We start from the raw sequence: 22624 nt of genomic DNA on the forward strand, positions 1-22624 counted from the left end.
TCTCACGAATGACTCGGCGACCTCGTCCCCCATTGAATTCCGCTTCGTCTTGAGAATCATCAAAATTTTGTGGCATGTCGTGTTGGGGATGGTGATGACCCATGTGTTGTTGTTGTTGCTGTTGTTGCTGCTGTTGTTGCTGATGATGATGGTGTTGCTGCTGTTGAATGTTATAGGACTGTTGTTGAATATATGGGTCTGGCAACCCGCTGACATCTCCATAGGGCGAATCTGGAAAAGTAAGGATAAGTTCAAACCAAAAGAAAGGAGGTTGCGACAATAAAAGAAGTCGAAAGTTCCGAATTTGGAGTCTCTCAATCCGTTAGGTTATAACTTGAGCTGCAATTCCAACGAATTTGTGATACTTACATTCCCCATCCATTTGTGGTTGCTGCATTTGTCGGCTGTCCATATGACCATATTGCTGTTGTTCCATTAGATATTGCTGATTCCTCTCGTTCAAATACTCATCCGGGTAAGGATAGTGAGCATAATCGTCATGGCCTTGGAAGCCATGAGCTTGTGCATGGGGATGTTGCTGTTGGTGCTGTTGTTGTTGTTGTTGTTGTTGTTGTTGTTGGTGCTGTTGAAGTTGACTCTGAAGGGCTGGGTCGTATACAAAGTCAGCATGGTTGATGTTATTATAGTTGTTCGGGTGGTAAGGGTCCAATGCTCCATGCTTCACGTTCCACAACGAATCTTGAGAGTTGACAGAACCACCATTGGCCGAATTCGAATTGCTCTGATCTTGAGAATACACTTGTGGAGATGCGTTGGTATAATCGAGTCCGCCATTTTGTACCGAATATATATTGTTCTTCAAAGGCCCATCCGTGGTATCCTTGACCGTGTCTACACCCTTGTTCTCTAACCCGTACGAGCTGTAAGGCGGAGGTTGAGTCGCATGCACAATATTGGGTCGCTCTTTGGCCTTGGCCTTGGTATCCGTGTTACAACAGCAACATTTGACCACCAAAATCATGATCATGACGGCCAGGACAATGAGAATGATGATGAGGGCAATCAACCAACTAGGAGTGGATCCAGATGAGAGAGATGGACTCACTTCCACAATTTGAGCATCAGCATAAGCACCACAAAGTACGGCGTTGGTCTCCAGACATAGGCGAACCCGGAGATTGTTTACGGTTTTCGATTCAATCGCCATTTCTCCCACCGTTCCCTCCAAAGCGATCTCATCATAGTGGGTCCAGCTTCCATCTTCATTCTCCAATTCGATTTTGGCTACTAAGGGAAAGAACTCTTCAACCACTTGGAACGAGGCCGTTTTACTAGTCTTGGCATAATGGACTTGACTTGGAGTGGGAATTAGGGTAACATCCACTTTCGTGGCCATGGTCACTTCTCGGGAGAATTTGCTTTCTCCACGAATATTATTGGCCTTGACTCGAACATGGTATTGTGTGTGTTGCTCCAAAGTGGTCAAGTTACACGGGTTTAGATATCGGCAGTCCTTGTATCTTGGAGCACTCTCGCCTTCTTTCCGGTATTGCACCGTGAACATGGTATTGTTGTATCCGCCATCAAAGCCTTCATCCCAAGTTAAGGTGATCATGTCGTAGTTAGTGTACAAGGGTCGCACGTTGATGGGCCGATCGGGTTTGCCTTTAGCCTGAAGTTTGATGATGGTTCGCTTGGCCCCCATGCTGTTCATGCCCTTGCAAATGTAATCGCCGTAGCTGTTGTCCGTCACTTTGAAGATGGTCAAAGTGCTCTCGTAGATATCGTCTTCTAGAGCGGTCAAATTGGTCTCGTACATCCTTTGATCTGAGAGAATGTTATTACCAAAGGACCAATCAAACCGCGGGGCAGGATAGGCTTGCATTCGACAAGTGATAAAGGCCGTCTCTCCGTGATCAAAGGCCACCTTATTATGTTGATGCACCACCACCGGGGAGTGCTCAATCCGCAAGAGCATGCTCGTCTCGGTTTGTCCCACACTGTTCGAGAATTGGCAAGTGTAATGGCCTCGGTCCGTGGGCATCAACTGGTTGTTGCTAATTCGCTCGGGCCCGATGTATTTCAAGGTGGACAGGACATTATAGGCCATATTGGGCATGGCCTCTTGCTCGGATGTGGACATTTGGAACATGTTGGTCTCGAAGTCGTGGATCTCGTCGCCATCCTTGAACCATCGGACCACAGGTTTGGGTTTGCCGACAGCGCTGCAGGTGATATGGAATCCCGTATCTCCAGCGCGTTTCATGATAGTGGGTTGAAGTTGAGTGATCATTTTGGGTGCTTGGTGAACCTCGAGCAAGACCCCGTCCACAGATCCATCGCCAAGTTCATTAGTGGGTTGGCAGAAATATCTCCCAGCAGTGTTGAGATGCACGGGGTCAATCACGATTTCCTCGCCCAATGATTGGGTCTTCCCATCAGTGCCTTCCTTCCACCATCGGTAGGAGGGCTCAGGGTATCCTGGAGGGTTGGCCCCGCATTTTAGGGTCACCGATTTCCCATCCACGGCCACGGGCTTCTCAGGGGTGATGAAGGCTTCGCCAGGTTGGTGACGAACATTGATCTCGATGGTGGCATTGCCCACGCGCATGGACTTGTCCTTTCCCGTGGGTTGAATGTAGTTGGTGGCCGAGCAAACGTACTTTCCGTTATGCTGAGCATTGATGCCGTTTAATCGAAGGCTAGGTCCATTCTGGTGGAACGACTCGTCGCCCTCCTTGAACCATTGGATGGATGCCGGTCGGGGGTTGGCCACAATTTCACATTCGATGGTCAGGTCCTCGCCCTCTTTGGCCTCCCGTCGACCCGGCAACGTGACAATGGGGGCATGAAGCACGTCTAATTGCAATTCGGCTTTTCCAGCTTGGCCCAGGCCGTTATCCGCCGAACAGATGTAACTCCCGCTGTCTTTGAGTGTCACCCTGGGGATGGTGTGCTTGAAGTGGGTGTCGATGTAGCGACCATTCCGCGTCCACTTGACAGTGGAGACCGAGGGCTTGGAGTCCACAGCACATTCCAGTTGGGCCGTGTCATCTTTTTCCACTTTCAGAGGATTTTCGGGGCCCACCGTGACCCGCGGGAAGTCTGAAAATCCATTAGATTTGCATGTTTTAGAATATTCAATTCACCCAAACTTGACTTCTCTCTCAGGGAGGGAAGGAGTTCTCGACTAATTTCCTAGTTCATTTGACTTCTTTCGGAGCCAAGCTTAAACCCAGAGGAGAGGCCGAAAAAAATAACCTGAATGCAGAGAGAACAAGTATCTGGCGGCATGATCTAAATGAGATGCTTATAAATGTGCCTTAAACATGTCGTTGGGAAACTCAATTTGCTACGAAAATGATTACAAAATTGGATAGTTTGCCAATAAGCCAAGTGATGTTCTGACAAGAGCAGCGGACATGCCAGATGGGCCAACAAGCACTTTTACCGCAGGATCTCTCTCATCAGAGCACGAAGAAAAGTGTGAATGAGCACTTGAGGGGAAAAAAAGAGAAGTATGTATTCTTTGCCGACGAGCCAAGATTCATCCGACCAAGATTGGTGATCATTTGTTCCTAAATTAGCTTTTTGTTGCATCCATGGGGCCAAGATGTAATTAAGATCCCTCCCGCTTAATTAGGCTCTCCTTTCACTTACAATTGACAAAAATGGCCGTCTTGCTCTCCATCTTGTTGCCTTCACCCAAAGCGCGATTCCACACGGTGCATCGAAATGAGGTGCCATCGTCTTCCTTTGTGGGCATGATGGATAGGATGGACTGGGTGGGATCATCCTTGGTGCGTCCCTGGACGAGTGTAGCGTCCAAAATCTTGGAGTTGGCCTCATTGTACCAATGGATCTGCGGCGGAGGAGAACCGCCGAGCGACGAGCAGGTCAGGTTCAGGAGTCTGCCCTCGGTAGCCGTGGGTGTGGCTGGATCCAAAGAGGGCGGAGTCGGTTCCAGGAGGACGGTGAGGCCAATGGTCACCGAATGGAGCTCCAGACCCGAACCTCCTTCCTTCATTTGGCATTTGAATTGGCCATTGTCACGGTCGTAGGTGGCATCCTGGATGGTGAGATCATAAACACCTTCGGTGGGGCGGTAGTCCACGCTAGAATGAGAATGGAGCACAAAAACCGGTGAAAATGATGCTTCCAGGCTTCCAGGCTCCCAGGCTCCGAGGCACAACCACCTCGCCTCCTCGTCTCGCCATGGTGAACGTTGCTACTGTGCATTAAGAAGCAAATGTATGCTATTCATCTCGCCTCCTACTCGAAGTTACGGGTGCTACTGTCATGTCATCTCTTTCATCATTTTGAATTGAACCAAGCCAACTCTCAATGAGGTTGACGACTACGACGACGAAGATGATCGTTGTCATTGGAGCAACGATCATCATATCGTGGTCTCACTCCTCAGAGTCTTGGCAATCGAGGAGGCTGGTCGGAGATGAAGACAGACATCCTCAGGGCGTATTTATCCCCTGAAGACACAGAAAAAAGACGGAGCAAGAGAGGCAAAGGGAAGGAATAATTGCACTTGAGTAAAGCGGAATGATCCTTCAGCCAAAGTACCTGCCATTACGTACGTACCACCGGTTTGTAGATTGGCCGCCATCGTTACCACCACCACCACTACCATTTCCAATGCCATCCCCTTCGGGACATTAAAAAACCTGGTTGCTCATGGGGAAATAATTTTCCTTGCCTTTTGAATTGAGTGAATGCATTTTCGGTACCTGGTATACCTACACACATACGTATTCTCGAATACAAGAGGACCATTTGAATTCAATTCTTTCTTTTTTGTGTTGCAAATGGCACACACACACACACACAATCTGAAAAATTCTCAGATCTGGAAACCACTCCTCGTCCCTGGAAGTCCACATGCACACACACCTCCATTCCTTAGGTGGGGTTTGACCGCCTTTTTTGCTGTCATTTCATGCTTAGTCAAGATTTTAGGAATCATTTCATGGCATGACCAAAGAAAAAACCCGCAAACGCCAATCTTCGAATTAATCCATAAAAGCTCTTTGTCATTGTTTCAATGGCTTTGAGACTCGAAGAAGAGCGGCCTCGACTCCACTTGTGTTTGAACACGAAGAAACGAAAGAGTTCGCCCATCTACCAATGGTACACTTTATACCAACAGTATATGCTGTACAGCTCGTATGTACGTATGTATGTCCGAACACAAAATACAGGGCTTGTGATACTGTTGGTAAAATCCCTTACTTTGGATCAAGGGCCAGTGTCCATTTCAAAGGGGGGAATAAACACACAATGAACGGGGAATGTAGGTACATGAACAATAAATATGCACGTTAGTGAAGGAGTGTATGCAAATGGGGATTCTTTTCGTTCCATCTGACGCACCTGAGTGTGCAAGGGTAATTATGAATTCCAGCGGTCCATGCCAAGAATGGCCACCGCCCTCAATCCAATTGACATGCGTTCCTTTCAAATAGTTGAAATACGATCATACTTCTTTGGCGTGAGTGAGCGAGTGAGTGTCTCTTTTTTGATAAATGCGAATGCATTTACAACTCGGAGGTTAGTGAACAAAGCCGAAACAACCCGCTACAGATTTCAGAGAACCAGAAACCAAACGCTGTTCTCGGCATTCTCTTATTCCTTTAGTGGTGTGTCTGATGCCGTTCTTCTCCTTTTTTTCAAAGCAATTCAATAAATTTGCTTGAAGCGTCTTTAAGTACTGGGTCAAAATTACCCACTCTCTGAGGTTCGCTCTGATTTGAGGCCCCAAGGAAGCTATAGCCAGGAGAGAAAAGACACGATGACGACCAGTAGATAAAAGCATCGTAAAAATGCCCAGCCATCATGGCTACTTGTTCTTGCTCTTGTGTGTGTGTGTGTGTGCCTGTGTACGTCTATGTAGAAGAATGGCTGGGAGCCGACCCCAGAACCCTGGGCAAATTTCATTCTTCTCGCTCTTGTGATCATCAGCATTTTCGCCGTCTTGCTTGAATGTGGCTCAAATTGGTCAGTTCAGAACAAGCCCTATTTGCTATGCAAACGACCAAAGCAGGCCGAACAACCCAAAGCAGCTCGTTCGCCTCTCCACCTGCTTGGCTTAGCCTATGATTTGCTCAATCCGACCCGTTTGGTCCATGTGCAATTTTTCCTCCCCGACAATTCAGCCTGACCCTTTCCCCGAACCCCGAGCGAGTTCGACGTATCACTCGTTGATACATTCGTGCTAGTCACGCATGTACACACACACACACTCATGCACATCACCAAAGTACAGACGGACACGGTGAAAATGGGATGAACATTTCGAAATTTAAACAGCTTTAATTAGCACTGTCTGATGCAACAGGTCACACACCATACCAGTAGATTATGCTTTCACTAATAGATTGAGGCCAGTCGAAAAGAAGGATCGTATTGATAGGTTCGTGTTTATGTTTTTGTATTCCTGGACAAGCCCTGTGCATTGTTCGGCGAGTGAAAAAACGTCTCGCTCGGAGCTATCTCTCGCAACCATCTTGCATCCTTACTTCTCCTGCTCAACTCGTTTTCTTTTTCTCCATCTCTCTCTGTCTCTCTTCCATTCTTACCTGTACTTGGCCTGATATGGCGTTTCCCCGATGGCCACATTATCATGCCCGTTTCGATTGGTACGGATCCAGTAGAGGGTGGACGCTTTTTGCGCCAACTCGGCCGAGAATCGGCATTCCAATTTGACTCTGTCCCCTTCTTGTACGTCGATGATGGTTTGAGCTTCACCAATGCCAGTGGTCGTGGTGGTGGTCGAACCACTACCAATGCTATCGGCTGCACTTAGGCCAATGCCGCCGGCGTCCGGGGATGAGAGGATGGCGGCCAGGCCGGTTGTGGTCAGACTTTCTCCCGCGGGAGATGATGATGATCGTTGAATCTGGCCTAAAGCTGAGCTGATCAGACCTGAAATGACAGAGAAAACATCATGAAGAACATGGTTTCTTTGGAAAAAAAGGCAGGAGGATGAGGAGGATGAGACGAGCTAGGGAAATGCGGAGGTAGAAGTCTATTGATTTGGTCCTCTTCCTGGAATCTCATTCTCAATGCTCCTGTACACGCTATAAACGATAGGTTTTTTTTTCTTCTTCTTTGGGTCGTTCGACGCTTGAGGAGAAAAGCTCAAACTTCGGCAAGTGAACGAGGCAATGAAGTCGACGAGACTCGATGACGATTATGGTGGGAGAACATGTGTTCGTCGACTGCTGCTCAATTCAGACAGGGCCTTGAACAGGAAATTTAAAGTCGATTCGAGAACGAATGATTTCCAAATCAAATCGAAAGGACACCCAAATCTAAGAGACACGCACGCACGCACGCACCCACATGTCCGTCTGTCCATCCGTCCATGCGATCGAACTCATGCGTCGAAAAAAGAAGAATGGAATAAATCTAATCGCCTCAGATGATGGCAAATCATGTGTGACAAAGGAATTCCAACCCGAATCGATTTCGCCATCGGTTTACCAAATAAAAATGACAAAAGAGCCTCTTCTCCAGCTTCTCCTCCTACTCCTCTCCTGGCTTGGTAGTGTCTTCGTGTTCACTTGGACGTAAACGTAAAAGTTGATGGACGTGGACAAGAAAGGCAGCCAGTCAGCCAACCAACCAACCAGCCAACCAACCAAGTGGGTGAACATGTGGTTGGCGGGTTTCGGACCAATGGCCAAACACATGAATGACTTTCAAAGCTGCATTCAAGCGAGCAATCAATGCAACAAGTCGTCACTTGAACAAACATCATGATCATTGTGATGATGATCCTCCTCGCCATCCTCCTCATGGAGATCATCGAACATAATCGTATTCATCATCATTATCCAATGTTCTTGTTCCTATCAGAAGCCGAGTGTTCAATTACAAGTGCCGCTGCCATTGATTACAATCTCGCCATTTTGGGGGTCTTTAAGCACGAAAAACTCATTTCGAGCCTTCCAGCGCCCAACCTATCTCATCATTTCCACCCAAAACGTCCAGGAACACGCTCGACAATGTATTCAAAATCATGGCCCTATTCACCAAATAATCATTGAGACTGAGGGAAAAGGCAATAAAAGCAATAAATAACTCGGCCACGACGAGGGCGGCTCTCAATGGGGCCCCGATTCAACCCCTCGTGTTCTGATGCTCTTTCTTCTTCTTCTTCTTCTACTTCTTGCTCTTCTCGTGCAACCGGCTCTTTCGAACACAGCACTTAATGCCACCCTCGCGAATCCAAGGAGTTGTCCAAACATTATCGATTTTGAAAAATGAGCAAATTCTCTCCCCAAGACATCCATCCCATTGGTATGAACCATTCGTTTGCCACCATGGAGTTATTTTTCCGCCTTCCGTCACAAAAGCCGCGAGATCGATAGGCAGAGAGAGAAAGTAAAGGGAAAATTGAAAACCTGCTTGCGTCCCGTCCTTCCTACCACCTTCCTTCTTACTTACCTACCTACCTTCTTACCTTCTCGCTTCCTTCCATTTTGTACACAATGCTCACTCTATTCCTTACTTATCCTACTAGGACAGTGAGGTCTATCTTGCACTAGTACTCGCTACTCGTCCTACACGTTGCAATCTCCACAAGTAGTTACACACATACATGCACATACGATATGAACGTATTTGCAGCCACCCTACTCCTTTTGGTACTAGTACAAACAATATGTACTGTATATACGTACCTTGAGTAGTAAATGGCGAGCAGTTAGCCAACCTGCATTGGCAGAGCTAGTTCAGATTTTCGTAATCACGCAGCATTGAACCCATGCAGAAGTGTACGTATAGCATGTACAAATCTCAGTTCAAAGAACGAATGAGGCCCCCTCGCAGTCATGGCCTTAACAAGGGCGGGGTCAATACGTCTCGGGACATTTCCGACCACGATGACGACCAGGACTCGAGAGAGGAGGTAGAGAAGTTGGAGGGAAATTAACTCGCTCAATACTCTTTGCACTCAGGGACATCTGAACGTAACAACATGCACACTCACTCACTCCAAAAGTCGATTGATGCAGGAGGCCCCGCGCGTTTAGGAGCTTTGCGATTGGAAGCAAATTCGTTATGGACTCTCAGTTTGGTTTCTATTGAGAGTACACCAAGGAGTTTACCTCGCCTCCCTCCCCCATTTTTGGGAGGACTGAAACTAATTCAGATTTCTCAATGTCACACGAGCGGGAAATTCTGAATGAAGAAATAGATCCTAATCAGATCCTTTTCTAAACAGTTTTCTATGAAGGAAGGAGTGGTAACTGGTAACGAAGAAGACTCATTTGATTATTCTACCAGCATGAGAATCTTAGCAAGCCATACCATGAGAACTTGAACGACCAACGGTGAAAAGTCAATAACAATAATAATACGGCCATCCATCCATTAGTCGGAAAGATACGGATTTTGAATGCGATAGTCGGTCCTCGAGGCTAGCTACTAGCTAGTAGCTAGCTGACCTAAATTCTGCCCATCGGGTGGATGATGTTGGTGGCAATGGGGCATCATCATTGGTCAATTCTCTCACAAAGCAGCGTTCCCCACCACCAAATGACATTATTTATCAGATCCTAAAGAGCCTCTCTCTCTCTTTTTGCGCCCCTACAGCGGTCAATGCCAGTTCAAGTCACAGATTACAGCTCCAAACGACGACTGCGAAAGCGGGCGAGATTGTGGACTCCATATAACAATAATGACATGCTAGGGATACACAAGGGACTGGGTTCGAGTGCGTAGCACTACATCGAGTAGTGGGTCGGTTCCCCAGGTTCTGGTCGTCACTCGGGGAAAAACTGCCCGTCTCGTCTCGTATTTATGAATCTAAATGGGATAAACAAGCTTTTGTCGTGGCATGAATGGGAAATGGGGGTCAAATCGATATTTGGCGAGGGGTTGAGCTTGAGCTCCCTGCGGCAGTGCCAAGGATGATGGTGAGAGTCCGGCGAATCTCATGCATACATTGTGTACCCTATGCTCATCGTTCGGTGGATAGCCGACTCAGTCACTTGGCCGTCAAGTCATTCATCAGTTGGAGAGGAAGTCTGGCAGAGTGAAGGAGATTGAGGATCTCCAAACCCTTTTTTGTACCTGGGCTCGAATAGGAGAAAAGCCGAGAAAGAGCTCCTTAGCCGGGCGCATGAAGTCAGAAGCAGGTTTTGGCCTCAGCTCATGGTTTCCCGCGGTTTTTCGGGCAGAGACGAATATCATTTTGGCACCATATGAGTTGGTTAACCTGTTCTCAAAATGCTTCAGTCTCTCCCATACGGTATGCAGCGAACTAATACGTTTAAGGAGGGGGAAGGGGATGTACAGTGCGTATGTCTGGAAGTAGCGGGAATGCCTTTTTGGCGGTTTCACGTGGAAATTAGTCATGCACTTATTGTCCGAGATTCAGGGGCTAACTAACGAGCTGAATATAGTATGCTCTTGTCACACTGGGATCTTTAGAGATTACAACAATGGGAAAAACCGCCTGCTTCATGCATGATCATCATCATCATCATCTTCCTCGCTCGCGTCTGTAACATCTACCAAACTTGAGAGGAGAGGGGACGGCTATTTGAAGCTCCTCGTCAGTATTGCAAGCAGCGTGTATTGATTGAGAATCTTTAGGCGATGTTTCGATGTTCTCCTTCGCTCTTTCGTCTTGCTTTTGGTTCTCCACCTCAGCTGGCAAGCAAGGAAGCCAGACAGCCAACCAGCTAGGCTCCTTTTCTCAGCAGAAAATATTTGGTTTCGGCAATTTCGAGTCCATCAATCAATTGTGTGCACTCCATCGGTGTCGTTCAGATAGGGGTGTGCGTGCGTGTAGTGATAGTTTTGGCAGAAAAGAAATTCTCTTTTAATATTTGAGAGTACTATTCAGGCTTTGAAAGCCATGAAATAGTGGGCCCCTTCATAGGACCATTAACATACATTACATGTACATGACTAGGTACAGACGTACAAGGTATGTATGTATGTATGTATGTAGCTCAGCTCATAAGTAGAGACCCTCCCTGGCAGCTGCTTTGAAAGTGATTTGAACACGGGTCTTTTCCTCTCATTCAAGTATGTCGATGTAAGTGTGTGTGTGTGTGTGTGTGTGTGTGTGCGTCTTTCTCTCTCTCTTTCTCTCGTTTTTGCTCTCACTCATTGAAGTTAGGGCAACAGCATTAGCCAGCTCCACCTCCTCCATCTTCGTCTTCTTTCTCTGCTCAACCAACCACTTAGGCCAGTGGTGTGAGAGAGAGCCTTTTTTATTTGAATTTCAAAACTCGCCTAATTAGAGGGTTTCGTCTTGATGGATTTTCTCTCCATGTTTGCCAGTCCAAGTCCTTCAGAAACTCGCTTCATGCCCAGCTCAACGAACGTACTACCGATACCAGCGAGATGATGAGATGAGGGCGACGGCGGTGAGCAGAAAACTCCTCTCCTCCTTCTCCTCCCAAAGCCGACTTCTTTCTCCTGGACTTTGTACTTGGTGTGCTTGGGTCCTTCATTGGATCATGGATTTCTTGCCCGGAGAAATCTTAGCCAGCTCTGGACGTCATCGTCATTACAATGCGGCAATTCATCAGAATACTCGTAGAACGAGAGGGCATCACCCGAGCACGACCGCGAACCCACCACCATCACTACCATGGTCGTCGTTGTGGCCGTCGTCGTCATCATCATCATGATGATGGTAGGACGAACACCTATCTAACAACAAGAAGAACGAGAAGCAGCAGGACTTGGGCCATGGTCGAGCCATTCGGCAGCCATAAATGAGTCAAAAGTCAGAAAACCTGTCTGTCGGGAAAGTGGGGGCCACTCGGGGCACCTCTCTCCTCCTTGGTTTACTCGCTCGCTGGTTGGTTTTGGCCAGGGTCCCTGCAGCAGACACACTACGTGCCTCAACCCTGGGACCATCACAGGTAGAGAGAGATAGAGACTCCGAGGAGTTGGAGTGTGGATGCAGACGAGCTTTGATGGAGGGAGTAGCAATGGTTTGCACGTACTAGCCGAGCCGTACTAAAAACTTGTTGTTGGTTCAAGAGAGATAAGAATGCCGTGGGCTTCGAAAAATTAGGAGTTCCAAGATGGGGGCGCGCTCAGAGAGGCAGTTAGGAGCAAGGCTTCTCTCTTGATTAGGTTGGTTCACCTGAGCGCGCTTTGAAAAAAACCTCGGCCCAACGGCCCGTCAATTGGTGGCCAAGTTCGCTGACCCCAATATCAAAATGGTTATCATCTTGGTGCGGCCAATCCATACCAGCGGAGGGAAGCCTCCTCGAGATTTCAACGACGCCACTTGGGCCGGCAACCAACGAGCGAACTAACGCGTATTTGGCCGTAAGTGCTTTTTGGGTTTACGTTTTGGCTGGAAGAGGCCAAGCAGGATTTTCTTCGTCTTCTTCCGAGATCTTTCTACCTGTACAACCGAGGAAGCCAAGATCTCGCCATGGCCAGATCAGAAGAAAGAGGGGAAAAAGCGAAGAACGCCAGAAGAACGCTGGGCGTTGTTAGAAATGTTTTAGGGCACATGGTCAAGTCTTGAGTTGGAAGTAGTTTAGGGTAGCGTTGGTTGAATACCACTAGCTTGCTTTGCTTATTGGGTCGTTGGGATGGTTGGCTGGTATAAACTCGGCATTATTATTTCCATGGATCGAGGAGGAGGAGGAGATGAAGATGAAGGAAAGCGAAATTTAGGAATGTGAAGACGGTCATTTAAAGTTCATCATTATCTTTGTGTGTCTCGAGCTTAATATACATAATGCCTAGGCTAAAGTTTGCTCGGCTTCTCTTCTTTCCTCGACCGAGAGAGGGTGATCATGCTAAATATGCTATGCATTGTTAAAAAGCTCGATCAAAATGGAATTAATCAAGGGCATCGGCGACCAATTTCTTCAATCTTGAAGCTATGAATACATGTTAGAACCACCTACGAAGTACTTAAACTTACTGTACCGTACGATACAAACAAGTCGAAATTGGAGTTTCTCTTTCACGAGCTCGGATTAAAAGAATCCTTCAACTTTCAACTCAGGACCATATTCCCACTTCAATAACGAGAAATGGATACGTCTAAATAGCCCCTCATCATGACCTTAGTGCAAAGGATGTGCTCGACTCTCATCTCATTCCCGGTTGAAACGAGGCCCTTGCCTTCCTTCGCTCCTTCCTTCCGTCCGTCCATCCTTCTTTCTCACTTTCTTCCACTCTGACGAGATCAATTTCATCCTGACTCATCTCTCGCTCTCAGGCGTGAAAATCATTTCAATTTTGGTCTAATTTCGTTTGACACTAACCCTCGAGTTCTTCAACGGATGTATCGTACAACCGTATACGTACTGTATGTATATATGTACAAAACTAGTATGTCGTCTCGAAGCCAGAACCCTGCCTGCTTGCTTCGTTGCTCCCCGGTATTTTCCCAATTGAAGCGTGACGAAGGAAATATGCGCTTATTCAGTGACGATGTTGTTGTGCAAGCAAGCAAGCAAGCAAGCAAGCAAGACAATGAGAGACCCAGAGCGAGAATCGGGAATATGCCAGCATCTCATCTGAACCGCTCGTGGAGATAACCAATCACAATCTATGAATGACTTAGTGAGTGAGTGACTCACTGACTCGTTTAAAAAGAGAAGCAGGTAAACCACAAGCAGCGTTGTCACAAATTTGTTCACTCGCTTGCTGCCACATGAGCAATACATATTGCGCAAAGAGATGTGGTTTCAGATAATTACGGTCTTGCATACCTTGTGATGATGATCATCATAGCGGTGGCGATGCTTCCTCGGAAACAAATTGACCTTTGTTAAATCTTGGCATTCTTGAGCTACTTCGACATGTTTTCTTCTCCAAATTTGTAAGTACCAAGCCAAGGCAGAAGCATCCAAGATTGCTGTTGATGATGGCTATGGCTATGACTATGACGACGACGACGACAACAACAATAACAACAACCAAGACGAGAGAGTCATTAGTTCGCTTCAGTCCGCCCAAAACAACATTCGAAACACGACGACATAGTTCAGCAACACCTTGTTCCAAGGGAGGCTCTCTCTCCATGGAAGATCGATCGCCCAGCTAATGAAGAAAATTCCAATTAAGAAACTATCCAAACACCATCGCTGCTCGCCAGAGATTCCAGATTCGCCACTCGATTTCTCTCCCCCTCAATTCAAAAGTTTCATCAAGTATCGAGTCCAATTTGGCATCAGATGGTTCAATTTTCCCGTCGGAGATGCCAAATTCCCAAGTTATTGGATTTGAGATACCGATGATATGGCCTCAACAACTACTGGTAGTCGTAAACCATTTGATAAAAGGGTAACGAGATTTTCATGTGAGTCATGATCAAAGATGAATGAACCTTGAAAGACAGCGAGGAAGAGATGGTAATAGAAGAGGAGCCTCGCACTACCATGGCAATCACGTGTATGGTTTTTTTTCTTATCAGAAATCTCATCCCCTGCAGTAGTTGCCATTTCTGAACTTCCGTCTTAATTCTCACACTCTCTTATTGGTTGCAGATTCTCATGGTGATAAAAATGGGCAAATCTGATCTCGTTCTAAATTTCGGGTACGACAAGATTGCAGGTCAATAATTCATTTGCCAATTAAAAGATATGCGAGGTTCTTCGTTGACGGTAGCTAAAACCCGTGTAAAAGGCAAAATAAAGCGTATCGTTTCGGACGAACGTCCAAGGAAATGACATGGCCAATCTGCCATCTCATGATAAACGTTGCTTGGTTGTCGTTCTTTTCAGACAGAGGATGAGGAACGAAGAGGGGGACAAGTTTGTTTGGCAGCTTGATCTCTTTGAGGAATCCCAGGAAATTTGATTACATCTCCCTGTTGTGAATAAGTGTTTGTAGTTGGCTTGGGGGTCGCTCCTTGGCTTGGCCGTTTTAGGAGCACATAGAAGTGTGTGTGTGGGAGCAACGATGACTTTAATGACAACCCAGCATTTCTCAACTTGAACAGCAGTTGGTGTTGGCAAAAAGGGGTTCGTCAGGGAGCTCAAATGGAATCATTGTGGCCCCTCTTTCAACGTGCATACATCGACACACGGAAAAGTCAACAATCAAATTTTGGGCTCCATTGTTGTTCTCGGCTCATTGAAGCCCCGTTTCTGGATTCCTTCTCGCCTTTTCCCCATGATTTGAGCTGATTCAGCTCCCTTGTCGGACTCTGTTTTGTGTTGTGAACTGTGTGTAATTACATTTGGATTAGCAGCTACTTCGAGGTCTGCACTTTGCGCATTAGTTCATTTGACTTCAAAGAGGGAAGTGGTTTGGTATTTTATTGCTTCAGGGGGATCGTTAGACCCCTTGTAGCACTCCTGGATGTAATCAGGAACTGACGGGCTGCCCTCCCCCAAATAAAAGATTGCCCAATGGGGGAATCAAAGGGAATTCGAATCTAAACTTTTTTCAAGTCTGATCTCTGAATGCCCAAGGTTATTGTGATAATTATGCGTGTTTCATCAATCAAAATCCCGAGACATCCCCTCGTCCGATTTGGGGCACTATCCACCATTGTACAGACCATAACAACTTCCATGAGGTTTCTACTCATCATCCATTGTTTCTTTCTTCTTCGTTGCCTCCAGAATTGTTGTCAGTACAGATCGTTCTGTAACGAATTGCCAACAAATGATGATCAAGATCATTGTGCTAGCTGGTGTACAGTAAATCAATAACGGAATTGGAGAAGGAAGGGATTGGCAATTCTTTCGCTAGATTTGGCATTCTCGAACTTGAATTTGTACGAACGTGAATCCGTTCACTTGTTTCGCCTGCCAAAACTAAGAGAATGACGATGCTGATTTTGTTGAAGACGATGATGATGATGAGAGGTCTCTTTTCATAAATTGGACGGAAATCTGACTCTACGAATGGAGCCAATTAAATGCTCTAAAAGCTGAGCTATAAACTTTATGAGACTCGAGACTCATGCCCGCTATAAGGAGGATTAATCCGAACGAAAGGAACGTAAAAAGGGAGTAAAACGAATTGGAAAGAGAAAAAAACCAATGCAGACGACCAATGGCATTTGTATACAGTATTTACAACACATGCAACAGAAAGAAGGAGGCGTGGTTGGGTAATGGCTAGCAATGAGAGAGGAGCCCTGAAAATTGGGTTCTTTCATGACATGTCATCATCATCATTCTCCAGATTGTCCCCCTCGAAACTGGAAAAAAGTGACCAAGAATTCACTGGTCTAACAAGAAAGGAACCTCAACACCAAGACACTACTAATTTAGGTACTGTGGAGCAATTCAGGTCCAAACTGACTGACTGACTGACTGTCTGAGTGAGTGAGTGCCTGTCTGACCAGGAGCCAATTATGAGTTCCTCTCCTTCCATGTGAGTGACCAAGCCACCTAAATTGACATTTTTGCGCCGTAAATCTCAAAATCAGAGGAGCTTTGAATTCAAAGTGTCTTTGGATGAGTGGCTCCATTTGAGAAGAAAGGCCATTCTTCTTCTCGAAATATGAGACTCGTTCAAAGTTTGAACGAGGAGGTGGAGGAGGAGGAGGAGGAGGAAGAGGAGAAGGTGAGGCAGCAGACACACCGCATGATAACCCGAAATTTATGCATTATGTACTCAGATCCGTAGATCTAGACTACTGTTCATAGAATCACGATGGCTGCCGCCACGATGGTCCAACCAACGATAATGAGAGACTCTTCCAACAAGCTGGTTTCCCGGCGTGAATAATTACGGTGGTAAAATCCCTCTCGACCAATGTCAATCAGCCATAGAGGCTTTGTCATAAAAGATTCGAATTTCGACCAGATGACTCAAAACGACAATAAAATGGATCGTCTCTATTCAAGAAGACGCGTCAACCCCGCTCTTCAATCAACCATCCGAGGTACCGACGACCACGTACTGTCGTACTACGAGTAATTCAGTTACGTAGTGCGTGCGTAGCCTCCTTGGTCTTGAATTCTCAGCTCTGCCATTCGCCCTGGCTGCTAAGCTGTCATCGCTAGCCCCAAACAACAAAAGCGACCCCTTGCAACAAACAACAACCTTCGTCACCACGGCACAACCAACCAATTGCCAAATCCTCAATTTGACCCTTCTTAACTAAATCTCTCACAATTGCTGGTTTCAGGTAGTGCCACAGAGATTGGTGACGGGTGACAAGGCTGCTGTTGCCCGGACGCAACAATAACAACAACCAATCGTCATTGGTGTCGTCGGCGTTGTTGTTGTTGTTGCTGTTGTCTACCATGGTCTTGGTCGTCACCGGAGAGACCTAGACAATCTCAGCATTAGTACCCGAGGCTTTAGTCTCTAGTACTTGCTCGATAATAAAAGAATTGAACAACACTCCGTACTGAGAAGTGCTCATAGTGAGAAGGGGAGAAAGACACAGAGAGAACCAAGTTGCAAGTAGGGTGAACAAACGACGCTCGTCGAACAAAACTGAAAAGGTGGTGGTAGTGGCAGTAGTGGTGGTGGTGGTAGTGGCAGTAGTGGTGGTGGTGGTGGTGGTGGCGGCTATTGGGATTGTTGTAGGGGTCGCATTGCTCGTTATAGGTGCTCTACCATCATAGGTTGAAGAGGTGGAGAAGGTAAATTATCCTTTTCCTGTTGTTGGATTTATTTCCAATTCTGAGAAGCCCTCGTTCGCTAACTCGCTTGTTGGTTGGTTGGTTCTTTCGTTCTCTGCTTTGGCCTCCCTTTGTTTGGGTGGGAAAAATCGGACGAGATCACCTTTCTCACCAGGAATGGCCTTTCACCAAGCTCGATGGACGTTAGCATTGCTATTATGGTATTAATAACTGGGCAGCACGACACATTAATTAGGGGGGCTATTACCGCAATCCCGGTCACATCGAATCAGAAACCGGGGAAAAGAGCAAAATTCGTCTTGACAAGCTCGTCTCATTTTCCCGTGGCGTGCTTGACATGCCCTTTAATGCTAGCGACCTTCTTGGGCACAGATTTTCTGTCAGGAATTGAATCGGGTCGACTCGAAATTGGGTAATGACCTTGCTCCGCATAAGGGAAAACCATGTCTTTATGGAGTTCAAACGATCAAGCTCAATGTGAACGAATATCATTGGAAATGGAAAAACAACGTGTCGTCTTCCAGATGAGCATGAAAGAGAGCCAAGGCAGTCTCATGGCCCTTTAGCTCGTACCCATTGTAAACGGGGAGTTGAGCAACATCTTGGGTGTTTGTCAGAAATGAAAAATGACTGAGGGCGTGTCACTCAAGTGATATCTTGTAATGGGTTGTTTGGTGCCAACCAAGTGATTTCTGATGATAAAAACGCTCCGCCATCATGCTATCAATTTGAGATTTCGAATGGCTAGAGGCACAGGAGTAGTAATAAACTGCTCATAGTGCTTGATTCTCAACTCTCTTGTCGTTCGCTGCGCATCCACATCTGGGAAGATTTTTACTCCCCATAATTTTCATGAAGGAGGCAAAAAAACGAGGAAACCAAAAAAATGTGCTCTTGACACACCAACAGTACTACTAGCCCTGAATTTGAATCTCTCTCTTTTGCTCTCTGGTCCGTTCTTATTTACTCGGAGCTCGGATTTCAGACCAAGTCCTGCTCAAATTCAGCATTTTTTCACACGAAATCTCCCGAAGGAGGAACACGACAAGTTTGTTCTGCTACCGAATGTCCGCACTAGCCGTTGTACCACGCACAACAAGCTGTAAATTGAAACCCCTTTTTCTGAGCTGGTGCTCTGGTGCTCTGATGCTCTCAAGGCGCACCTTAGAGCTATCATCATCATCATCATCATCTTTCGCGGAGAAAACGAGGGTTAGAGAAAAAAGATCATGATGGTGATGGCTATGATGCTCAGGGGAAAATGATCCCTTTCCATGTACGAGCTCAATAACAACAAGAGTGTTTAAACTGGGTCTAAACATAAACATGCAAGTTTGACTCGAGTGCCGAGCCCCGACATATTCCGAACACAAGACTGCAGTATAGAGGTACCACTGAGTGCTGACACTCGCAAAGACTCATTCAAAATCCTTTGGAAACAGTTCCCTGGCCAGTAGCAATAGAAGTTTGAAACCGGTAGTGTGGAAAGACTTCGTGGCCAATGAAGGTTGGGATGCAAGTAATGGCATAATCAACATGATGGTTAACTTGAAATGGCTTTAGGAGCCCCACCAATGTGTAAAGGCAGTACGAGTAAGTGCTCCATAGGCTACGTGAATATCACAGCATTGCATTGCGCGAGGTTCAACCAAGCGTGAGATGGAAATACCATTGCCACTCTTCCTTCGTCTTGTAATGTACCACCACTAATAATGAATGACTTCAAAAAATTCACACATTGACGACAGCCTTGAGCCCAAATTTGTCAGACTGCATCCAAAACCAAACATATTGTGCAAAGGTTGAAAAAGCTATCTCTCGATATGCCAGCCAGATGGCTCAACAAGGAGTAGTGCACGTCGTGTATCGACCGTGGTTGTGATGGACCGAGTGGTAATGGGCTGTGGAAGGTTATCCATCTCAGTGAAATGACACTCTGGCCATTATGAAGGATCAAGTTATCATCCTCACGATAAAAACATTATTACCTTGGGAGGGTAAAAATGATAATGTTGATGACGGCGATGACCAAAAATGACCACTGATTTGCAAATCATCCCCCGCACTTCCACGCAAGGAATCATGACCACTACCATCGCCGTCATCACCATTATGAGAATAATAATCCCATGGAAAAGGCTCAGGCGAGTTTACTCCTTGCCTTTGAACATGATGTACGCTCGTCATTATGACATGAGGGCTCAAAGTGACCTTGGCCAGAGCTCTACTAGAGTGATGCCAATTAAATCCTTAACTTGCGAGCAGGTAGGCATTGATGGTGATGACCCACCACGAACAATAGAGCTTGGAGTAATGATAAAAATAATCGGAACCAGTTTCCAGTTCCCTGAACGAAGACGACGGGCAGAGATTGGCCCGCGATAGTTTTCATTTAATTGCCTCCATTGCCGTTTCAACCGATTCAACATGCAGAGCAACATCAGTTGGTGGCATTTTGTGTCTTTTGAAAACAATTCCCCAAGTAGGGCAATCCATGTGGAAGGATGGTTGGTGCTCGAGACATGCATGATTCGACATGGGAAAAATCCCGGTTTTGGCCACAAAACACAGATTCTTCGCGAACAAATGAAAGCTAATTGAAGGAGAATGGATCCCGCCAGGCCAACAGAACACCGTATAAAATGCTGCAAGCTGCATATGATCGATTCCGTCTGGCAGCACTCGATCGTTCAATAACATTTTTCGCCGTGTCTTACCGGATATAATGAAGATATAAAGAGCTTGGTGGTATGTGAAAAGGGCTGGCTGAGAGCCGGGAGAACGCCAAGATTTCGTAGTCCCCATGGTTTTTCTGTTGGAGGGAACAAGTTTCTTCTTCACTCTGTGGCCCTCATTAAGTCTCCCGGGAGAGGATTCCGGCACAAGAAACACCTTAATATCACTCACAGAAACTTCACCGAGGGTCGAATCACTGATCGGAAAGATGTGTTCAACAGAATCAAAACAGCCACAGCTTCATAACAGTATTTGGAATGAGATGGTGGTGGCAGAAATATTCTCCGGATCGATCTCCTCTTAGGTTTCTTTACGGGCGAGCACCTGAGACGACTGACGAGGCTGCCTCTGCCCAAGAACGACGATCCCCACTGAGTCGGATGACAAGGAAGGCGAAGGCGAGCACAGGGCCAATCACCACCGGGACCGAGTTGGTGCCAAGGTGCTGGGCCAAGACGCCTATCCTCTACCAGGCGGAGCTCATGAAATGGTGTTGGAAATGGCTAAGGAGCGAGCGCTCCAGACACTAACCAACCACTCGCTCGAGCTCGATCCGGCACATAAGATGTTGGACTGGAGGGCAAAGGAGGTAGGTGCCCGAGCGGGTTGGAGGGCTGGATGGAAGATCACCCCGGGCTCTGGCACTCTCGACTGCCGCTTTCAGCTTTGCCTCGGATGCTTCAATTTTTTCGAGAGAACTGATCCGCTCCCTGCCATGGATATCCAATGTACCTGAGGGGGAGAGAGTCAAGTCAAGTTTTCGATCTTTGCTGGTATGGTAGGACTGGTACTACTAGTTCAAGTTGTTCTCGTAACTCCTCCATGTAGTAATGAAATGGAGAGAGAAATGAAGTGGAGGTGGAAATGAAGTCGAGCACAGGCGGATCGCGGACTCGATGGGTGAGTGGGTTCGGGAACGTTTGGCAGGAGGGAAGGAGAGAGCGCGGCGATGAAGCGGGCTGATCCCACTTTTGGGATCTCGTCAGAAGACGAAGAAGCCAGGAAAGATGGATTGCGCAAACCAGCCACAGGTTTGTTATTTTTTCTCAGAAAGGACCCACTCGCCAAAGATCAAAGTGGCTTGGGCTTGGTAACCGGTTGGTTGGATGGTTGGGACCTGGCAAAGGTGCTTTGAGGGAAAAAACGAGGGCGCTGGGCGAGAATAACTCTCAGAAAAGGCGGACAGACATGCCACAGGTTGTTAGGGGTCGACGACAGAATGGATAGTAGGGGATGATGGTTGTTGGTTGGGTGGAATTTGGAGGGATTCAAATGACCCCTGACAATTCGGCCAGCCTCTCCCAGTCAACGTGGGACTGACAAGCGGCCCACAATATCTCGTGGCCCTTTCGGGCTGAAAGACGCCACCAAGATCTTACCGATGTTGATGGGATAGCAGTGGACGGGAATCGCGTTCAGGACTCGCGTGGTTGTCCGTCCGTCCGTCCGTCCGTCAGTGTCAGTGGGCGCTTTTTCACTATCTTTCTGTCTATCAACCACCAACTGAAATGAAAGATCCCTCCATCCAGCTTGGAGAGGCTAAGTACCAAGGGTAAGAAGTCCTGAGCAACCAACACGAGTCCGCACCGACAACCCCACCGAGAATGCACAGAAACCACTCACCGTTCTGAGGGACAGGAATGGAGGTTTCGAGAGAGATGGTTACTAAGCCCGATGGACAGTGCAAGTATTATTCCCATCGAAACGAGCAATTGGGTAATTTCGACGACGGAAGTAATAGTGTGTATCGAATATATTTGCAGTAAAAACACATGTATTTCAGCTAAGAAGTAGCTGGTCTTTGATTACATGTACGCAATTCTTACGGATATTAATCGACGACGGCAATCAATATGAAAGTGTATATAAGTGCAATGTTTCTTAGAATAATTTAATTGAACGAGGTCAAAGGAATTCTGTTAAAAAAATACGGAAAAAGAAAAATATGGATTTACAAATCACGAAATGTAAATCCAAGTACCAAAGCTATAGCACACTCATACAAAACCCTGTTCATATATTTTTTTGCCATATCTCGCCAAGGTCTAAAAAGATGAACAACGAAAAATTAGATTTTCAATTTCTTCCCATTTATTAAAGCACATTTAAAACAAAGAGCTTCAAATTGCATTAATTTTGGTTGGATTTTGTTTGCTCTTTCTCTTCCTGGAAACACACATCTTTCCATTATTCGTTATATCGTGGGGTTTAGTCGTTCCTTAATAAAACAAACGAATAACAATTCCCGTTCCTTTGGCCAAAATGGGTCGTTTCTTACTCAACCATACGACGTTAAAACAAGAACGGCATCATGGTTTTAATGATGGCAATGAAATGTTAAATAAGTTATGAACTATTTC

General features: G+C 46.4%; 1 protein-coding gene across 1 annotated transcript in view; it reads right to left on the reverse strand.

The window, feature by feature from the left end:
- Window positions 1-21830, reverse strand: part of LOC131890352 (hemicentin-1-like) — a 22502-nt gene extending 672 nt beyond the window's left edge. Inside the window, exons 1-6 of the mRNA XM_059239686.1 lie at window positions 21644-21830; window positions 20246-20996; window positions 6552-6897; window positions 3622-4076; window positions 370-3066; window positions 1-231 (exon numbers count right to left, since the gene is read on the reverse strand). Coding sequence (XP_059095669.1) covers window positions 1-231; window positions 370-3066; window positions 3622-4076; window positions 6552-6897; window positions 20246-20333 — 3817 coding nt within the window. The 5' untranslated portion in view covers window positions 20334-20996; window positions 21644-21830. The remainder of the gene's footprint in view (window positions 232-369; window positions 3067-3621; window positions 4077-6551; window positions 6898-20245; window positions 20997-21643) is intronic.
- Between the last annotated feature and the right edge of the window lie 794 nt (window positions 21831-22624).

Source organism: Tigriopus californicus, chromosome 11 (assembly GCF_007210705.1).
Source record: "Tigriopus californicus strain San Diego chromosome 11, Tcal_SD_v2.1, whole genome shotgun sequence".
In the NCBI taxonomy this organism is placed as follows: domain Eukaryota; kingdom Metazoa; phylum Arthropoda; class Copepoda; order Harpacticoida; family Harpacticidae; genus Tigriopus; species Tigriopus californicus.